Consider the following 8,087-nt stretch of genomic DNA (forward strand, 5'->3'; position numbering starts at 1 on the left):
AACACCTCCACAATCTCTCTCACACACACCCCCACACGGCAGGGTCCCTGTAGCAGGCATTGGGCTGTTGCTCAAGCTGTGGCAGCATAGGCTCCTAGCTCTGGAGAAGACTGATGTGATCCTGGGAGGGCAGTTGCTGTGACAACACACTTCTCCCATCGCCTGGGATCTGATTCTCCTGTGGCTTGCCCCCATTGACCTTGGGAGAGTCACTCCAGAGTCACACCCGAGCTGGGGATAGTTCCTTCTCAAACCCAGCTGGGGCCTTGGCAAGCGGAGATCCGCCCCATTCCTGACCCGCTCCCTCACCTTCTGCAGCTCGGGTGATGTAACCCCTGGCCCACGCTGGCTGCCATGGGAACGCCCCGGTTGGCCAAGGCAGATGCTGAGTTGGTTCCTTAGCTCTGCTTTCATGGGTTAGTAGGGCAGAGCCGCGAGGGCCGAGCCTGAGCAGAACACAGCGGTGGGTGGGCGGACTGCACGCAGCTACCTCCTGAGAGGTACCTGGGGGCACGTATAGGCACCAAGAAGGAACGTGAGGGGGTAGGGAGACAGGCGGATCTGTCACCAGCTCACCCAAAATATGGTGTGTGTTTTTCTAACGCACCAGCTCCTGGAGTCATGTGACATAAGAGGACCTTAGTTTTTGTTTACATTTTGGTAGACTGATGTTTATTAGGTGTAATATGGTGAATGAGCACTTCATGTGCTGGGTGCTGCGCATTATGTATTAGGTGTATTACGGTAGCACCCCGGACCCCGTTGTGCTAGGGATGGATGGATGGATGTGTATGGGGATGGATGGATGGATGGAGGATGTGTATGGGGAGGGAGGGATAGATGGATGATGATGGGGTATATGGGGAAAGAAGGGTGAATGGACAGACAGACTGACCAAAGTAGCCCAGACAGACTCCCTGGGAGCCGACTTTGCCGGAGGGGGCTGGTCTCTGCCTTTAGGTAACCCGGTAGCCCAGGGCGACGACACAGAGCTGGGAAGTAGGTCAGCAGTGCCCTTCATACCAGTGCAGCCAAGCGATGCCCAGACTTGCCCTCACCTGGAGTACGCACCCGGCCCAGCCCACCGTCGGCTCCATGTGCCATGAGGACACGGGGCCGGTGCCTGGGGCGGATCCTCCCTGTTTGGGTGGAAATTCTCTTACAGCCTTGACCTAAAAAGAGAAGAAAACAGAGTAGATGGTGGGAAGTGCAGGGAGAGACTCAGTGGAGAATGCCATGCTGCAGGCAGTTCAGTAGGGGGCGCTGTGCAGCAGGGAGCAGGATGGGGGCTCAGCAGGGGGGGCTTGTGGCTAGGGCACCGGACACCTGGGTTCTCTTCCCAGCTTTGTTACTGACCCGCTGTGTCACCTGGTGTCCCTGCCGCTCTCTCTGACTCAGTTTCCTCTGCTCCCCTGTGTCTACAATGTATATTGTAAACTCCGTGTGGCAGGGACTCTCTCTGACGCTCTTTGTGCAGCACCTAGCGCACTGGGGCCCTGCTCCGTGACTGGGGCACCTAGGTGCTACCGTAATACACCAAATAAATGACAAGTAAAGGAGGGAGGATTATCCCCCCATTTACAGATGGGGAAACTGAGGCCCAGAGCAATTTAAGGGGCAGCAGGCTGGATGGTGGAACCTGGTGGCTTGGTGAGGGGCAGACGCTTTTGCAGACTGGGCCCTAAATAAGCTCTTAAAAATCTGGCCCCGGTCTTCCAAGGGCATGAGATACCTAACTCCCATTGGTCCCAAAGGTGCCTAAACCCCTTTGGTGATCTTGGGCCTTGCCCCAGATCTCTCAGCACACCTGAGGACAGAGGCCGCGTCTCCTGAATCTGCCGTCTGCAGCTTCTGCCTCGCGTTTTTCTCCCCTCCTGGCTCAGCTCCTGCTTAGATCATCTCTCCGGGCGGCATCGGACCCGGCGGCATGGAGCTAAGCCACCCAGGCCCCTTTGCCGCTTCCAATCCCCCCACTTCCTCCCCGCCCCATAGCCCCATTGTTCCTCTGACTTTCGCACAGAACTGCTTTCTAGGCTAGTAGGTTGCTGGCGACGTGCCCGGGCCTAAGCAGCGGCATTGTGCAATATGCCAGCAGCGGACCTGTTTTGACTGCCGGGGCTGATAAATATTCAATGTTTACTGACCTATATTCCTAGTGCTCACATCTGCCGGCCTGGCTCGCGCAGGCGGGGGCGGACAGGCTGAGCGTGCTGCTCCACACACACGCCCTGGCTCGGCCCAGGGGGTTGGAAATATTCCTCCCCGGGACTGGGTCAGTTGCACAACGGGCTCGTGACCCACTGGGCGTCCTGCCTTGTGCAACCCACCTCCCCGCTCCAGCCCCACTGGCCTCCTTCCGGGAAAGAGCCAGGCCAGGGGAGGAAGGAGAGTGGGAAGCTGCCTCGCTCTTTTCGTCTGGCTTTCAGGGCTCCCCTCTGCCCAGGGTGGACGCGCCCGGGCCGGCTGCCCTGCCACTGCTCGGACGTGCCACATTACAGCCGCCCCGGCAGTCAAAGCAGGGGCGCTGCAAGGTGGGGGTGTAGTGTGGCACTGTGTGATGTTGTGTGCATGGGGTACTGTGTGTGGCAGGTGCCTGGTGGGTAGGGGGTGTGCCGTGTCTGATGGGTGGTGTGTAGTGTGGTGCTAGCTGTATGGTGTGTGTTGGGCAGTGTGTGATGTCTGTGTGGGGGCAAGGTGTAATTGTATCCTTGTGCAGTGTGTGATGCGTACACGGTGTGCAATGTGTGTTGGGCCGTGTGTGTGTGGTGTCTCTGTGGGGTGTGCAGTGGGTGGTGTGCAGTGTGTAGTGTGGGTGTGTGGTGCTGTGTGTAGTTGTGTAATGTGTGCCATGTGTATGGTACAGTGTGGGTGTTGGGCAGCGTTCGTGTCAGGTCTATGTGGGGTGCAATGTGTAATTGTGTAGTGTGTGCGTGCGTGTGTCTGTGCAGTATAGTGTCAGATGTGTGATGTACACAGTGTTCAGTGCGTATTGTGTGTTGTGCAGTGTCTGTGTGGGGTGCAGTGTGTAATTGTGTAGTCTGCAGTGTGTGATCGGTGTGCACTGTGTGCATGCGTGGTGTGTGCGGGGTGCAGCATGTACAGTGTGATGTGTGTGATGTGTTTGCGGTGTGTGGTGTGGCGTGCGTGTTGTATAGTTGTTGGCAATGTGTGTCAGGCATTATACAGTGTGCATCTGTGGACAGTGTGTGGCATGCATGCTGTGTGTTCAAACAGTGGGCAGTGTGTGCGTGCGTGGTAAGTGCACGTGTGGTGCGCAGTGTGTAGCTGTGGGCACTGTCGTGTGTGCATGGTGTGTAGCTGGGTGCAGGGTGTGTGCATATGTAGTGTGTGCGCGTGCAGTGCGATGTGTGTAGCTGTGTGGTGTGCAGTGTGTACTGGTGTGGTGTGCAGTGTCTAGTGTGTGTAGTGTGTGTGTGTGTGCGTGTGTGCAATGTGCACTGTGTGTGCACCATGTATTGTCTGTGTGTGTGTGCATGTGCATGCAGTGTGTAGCTGTGTGGTGAGGTGCGCAGTATGAGTGTGTGCGGTGTGCAATGTGTAGCTGTGTGGTGTGCAGTGTCTGCACAGTGTGTAGCTGTGTGGTGTGTAGTGTGTGCATACGTGGTGTGTAGTGTGTGTGCAAATGATATGTTGGTGTGTGGTGTGTAGTGTGTGTGTGCATGGTGTGTAGCTGTATTGTGTGTGTTGTGTAGTGTCTGTGTGTGCACGCGTGGTGCGTGGTGTAACTGTGGTGTGTGTGGTGACTGCTGGTGCAGTGTGTAGCCGTGTAGTGTGTGTGCGCAGTGTGTAGCTGTGTGGTGTGTGTGTGTGTGCACGGTGTGTGTGTGTGTGTGCACGGTGTGTGTGGTGTCTGTAGCTGTGTGGTGTGTGTGTATGCCTGGTGCGCGGCGTGTAGCTGGGGCAGCCCTGGCACCCGGCAGGCCATGGCACACGCATCGCCGTAGCAGGGCGGAATGTGGGGCGCGCTGCCCGCTGGGCCCAGAGGCCTCTCCCGCCCTGCCCAGACCTGCTCGCCTGTGGCTTATGTAAGTGGCGGAGAGGGGTGTGACGTGCTGGGCCGTGCTCCAACCGCCCTCCGTGTCCTTCCTCCTAGGTGTTCCCTCCTCCTCCTCCTCCCGGACCTGACACGGCTCCCGCCCCCCGCCCGCCTCACATCCCACAACGCCCGCAGCCCAGCCGCGTCTCCGCAGCCAGCCTCCCGGAGCAGGACACGGGGGCCAGAGCTCCTGGCCGGGGGCCAGCGCCTTCCCAGCGCAGCCGGCAGGCACAGAAGGGACCCAGCCGAGCCTGAACCGCCCCCCCCGGAATCCCACAGTCCCTAGCGGAACAGCGGCTCCTCCAGGCGCCCAGAAGATGGTCCACAGGTCCCCAATGTATCTGCTGGCGCCCGAGGGTGCCCATCGTGGCTTGTCGGTCGCAGCTGGAGGGCCGCGCACGGCAGCAGCTTGCCTGTCCACCGGGCTTGTTAACTGCTTGGGCTGAGGAGCTAGCGAGAATCGTCTGTTCCAGTGGCAGAGATCTGGGGCGCGTTTTCCCCCTGGCAGAGATCTGGGGCACGTTTTCCCCCTGGCAGAGATTCAGCGTGCAGTGTCCTGGTGGCAGACGTCTGTGGATCCATATCCCAGTGGCAAAGAGATCCAGGGTGCAGTGTCCCAGTGGCAGACGTCTGTGGACCTATATCCCCGTGGCAGAGAACTGAGGCGTGTTATCCCTGTGGCAGAGATCTAGGGCGCAGTGTCCCAGTGGCAGACGTCTGTGGACCCATATCCCCGTGGCAGACATCTGGGGTGTGTTATCCCCGTGGCAGAGATCCAGGGTGCAGTGTCCCCGTGGCAGACATCTGTGGACCTATATCCCCGTGGCAGAGATCTGAGGCACGTTATCCCCGTGCCAAAGATCCAGGGCACAGTGTCCTGGTGGCAGAGATCCAGGGCGCAGTGTCTCGGTGGCAGATGTCTGTGGACCCATATCCCGTGGCAGAGATCTAGGGTGTGTTAACCCTGTGGCAGAGAGTGCAGTGTCCCGGTGGCAGACGTCTGTGGACCTATATCCCCGTGGCAGAGATCTGGGGTGTGTTATCTCCGTGGCAGAGATCCAGGGCGCAGTGTCCCGGTGGCAGACGTCTGTGGACCTATATCCCCGTGGCAGAGATCTGGGGCGTGTTATCCCCGTGGCAGAGATCCAGGGCGCATTGTCCCGGTGGCAGACGTCTGTGGACCTATATCCCCGTGGCAGAGATCTGGGGTGTGTTATCCCCATGGCAGAGATCCAGGGCGCAGTGTCCCGGTGACAGGCATCTGTGGACCCATATCCCGGTGGCGGAGACCCACGGGTGAGTTCTTGAGCCATCTCTAACCTCAGCGTCCCGATCCTTCCCCGGCGACCGTCCTGGGCTCTCTGAGGGCGCCGAAGGAGTGTCGGGGGTCAGAGCAGGGGTTCCAGATCTCAGCCCTGGGTTCTATTTCTGGCCCTGCGATGGAGGGTCTCCGCTCGCCTGCCCAGTGCGTGGCAGGGGGCGTCCCCCCGGAGGGCGCGATGCCCCGGGCTCGGGCACTGAAGGGCAAAGCCAGCGCCAGCTGCCGGCGCAAGCGGGAGTTCATCTCGGACGAGAAGAAGGACGCCAGCTACTGGGAGAAGCGCCGGAAGAACAACGAGGCGGCCAAGCGCTCGCGGGAGAAGCGGCGCTTCAACGACCTGGTGCTGGAGAGCCGGGTGCTGGCGCTCAACGAGGAGAACCTGCGCCTCAAGACGGAGCTGCTCCAGCTCAAGCTGCGCTTCGGGCTCCTCAGCACCGCCGCCTTCGTGGAGAAGAGCCAGCAGCTCAGCGCCGCCAGCCGGGAGCGCTGCGGGGGCAGCAGCGGCTACTCCAGCGCCTCCTCCCGGGCCCAGCACTCAGAGGACTCGTCCGAGACGGAGCAGCCCGGCCGGGATGCCGCCGGAGCCAAATACTCGCCGCGGGGCTCCCTCTCCGACATGTCCGACGGCTCCTCCCGGGACAGCCCGCTGCCGCGGACGCCGGGGGAGGCGCAGGCCGTGAGCCGGGCCCGGGGCGATGACGGGGCGCTGCGCCCCCCCGACCCCCAGGCCCCGGCCTCCCGGGGCGTCATCCTCTTCAGCGCCAACGGCTTCACCGCGGTGGAGCCGCCCCGAGCCTGGGGGGTGCCGGAGCAGGGGGACGGGGCAGAGGAGGAAGAAGAGGAGAATGCCCTGGGGAGCTATGCCCAGCAGATACCCGGGGGTCGCCATGGCGACTGTGAGGCCTATTGCCAGCAGGGGGAGCTGCAGGGCCCCCCAGAGCCGTATGGCTGCCCACGGGCCGAGGGCTACGGCGCCCCTGCTGGCTTCCTTGGGGAGGAGGTGGCTCGGGAGGCCAGGCCGGAGCCCACGGAGATGGTGGTCGAGCTGAGTTCCCCCTTTGCAGGTTACTCCAGCGAGGAGAGTGGGGAGGAGCCCGGCTGGGGGTGCCCGCCCGCCCCCTACCCGCCTGCCCCGGACGTCAAGCTGGCTGCTCTGCCCCACAAGCTGCGCCTCAAGTGCCGGGCCCACAGCAGTGGTGGCCAGGACCTGGGCCCTGAGCCTGGCGCCACCGGCTGCCAGCAGGAGGCGCCAGCTGACTGGGAGAGCGAGAGGCACGAGGAGATGGCGGCCTTGGTGCGGCAGGCACTGCTCCTCAACGGGCACCCCCCTGCCGCCGGCACCCTGGACAGACTCCTCTACTGCAGCCCCCTGCCCCCCTCAAACAGGCTGGAGTCCGGGGACTTCGCCGGCGGGTGGAGGGGCAGTTGCCACAATGAGGGTGCCAGGCCCATATGAGCGGTGCCCTCTAGCAGGGCACGGCCCTTGAACAGCGACTGCCTGGGCAGGTGACGTGGACAAAGCCAACACTGAGTGTCCTGCTGGGCCCGGAGATCTGCCCGGCTGGGACCTGGTGAGCAGAGAGATCCCTGTTCTGCTGGGCCCAGGGATCTGCCCGGCTGGGATCTGGTGAGCAGAGAGATCCCTGTTCTGCTGGGCCCGGGGATCTGCCCGGCTGGGATCCGGTGAGAAGCGAAATCCCCATCCTGCTAGGCCTGGGGATCTGGAGAGCAGCAGGTTCCACTTGGCTGAGCTCACAGATTTGGGAGCTGTCAGACGGTTCCCACCAAGCTGAGGTCTGAGCCCCATGTGCTGGGTGGGGCTGGCCTTGCAGGGGGAGGACCAAGCAGGATCTCCTCATCCCCCCCAACCCCCTTGGCTTTGGAGCCCCCAGGATGCTGACAGCGGGGTGCAGCCAGGGCCTGGGACCAGCAGTCTCCCTCGCGCTGGGACTGTCTCACCAGCAACGCCGCCAGCCAGCTGTGTTGATGCCACTGGGATTCAGGGGGGTGGGGGTGGGGGATTTTCTGAGTCGGGAAACATTTGATGAAAATAAAACCTGTATCTTTAAAAAAAAAATCCAAATAAATGTCCCAAAAAGATTTTCCAAAGTGCTGTGAAGCCACTGTGGGGGGAGGGTGTGGAATGAGAGAAGGAAAGAAAGTTGGATGGATGGATGTGTATGGAGGGGGAAAATAGATAGGGGATGGATGGATAGATAGAGGGGAGTGTGGCAATAGGGTGTACAGGATGGATAGATAGAGGGGGTGTGTGGGGATGGATGGATAGGTAGGTGTGTACGGCATTGGATAGATTGCAGGGGTGCATGGGGATCTACAGAGAGGAAAGTGTATGGGGATAGATGGATGGATGGATGGGTATGTGGGGGCATGGATGGATGGTTACATAGGGGAGGAATGGTACAAGTTGCACACCCTTGGCTGCTGGAGGGCCGGGAGGGGGCACTGTGCTTGCAGGTGGTGGCTGGTCCATACGAGGTGCGTCTCGGACACCATGCCTCCCCCTGTTTTCAGAAGAGGGGGTCTGGGTCTGATTTTTGCTCCCCATCCTCTTTTGAGGCTTCAGATCAAGGGGGCCCCCATGTTAAGAATCGAGGGGCTCTGCAGCCTGAACCCCTGGTGATGGGGGGGGGGTGTTAGAGCAACTGTACCTTGGGGTATACCCCAATACCCCCCCCAATACCCAGGGGA

At 60.9% G+C, this 8,087-nt stretch overlaps 1 protein-coding gene across 1 annotated transcript; it reads left to right on the top strand.

Moving 5' to 3' along the window:
* Positions 1 to 2,262: 2,262 nt before the first annotated feature.
* On the top strand, positions 2,263 to 7,462 carry LOC141975071 (uncharacterized). Its single transcript, XM_074935241.1, has 2 exons — positions 2,263 to 2,531; positions 4,115 to 7,462. The coding sequence occupies exon 2, from the start codon at positions 5,497 to 5,499 to the stop codon at positions 6,832 to 6,834; it is 1,338 nt and encodes a 445-aa protein (XP_074791342.1). The 5' UTR covers positions 2,263 to 2,531; positions 4,115 to 5,496; the 3' UTR covers positions 6,835 to 7,462.
* Positions 7,463 to 8,087: the final 625 nt, after the last annotated feature.

Source organism: Natator depressus, chromosome 20, assembly GCF_965152275.1.
Source record: "Natator depressus isolate rNatDep1 chromosome 20, rNatDep2.hap1, whole genome shotgun sequence".
NCBI classification, from domain to species: Eukaryota; Metazoa; Chordata; order Testudines; family Cheloniidae; genus Natator; species Natator depressus.

Excerpts from the sequence above, each read along its gene's own strand:
- LOC141975071 (XM_074935241.1), top strand. The coding sequence starts at position 5,497 with ATGGAGGGTCTCCGCTCGCCTGCCCAGTGCGTGGCAGGGGGCGTCCCC.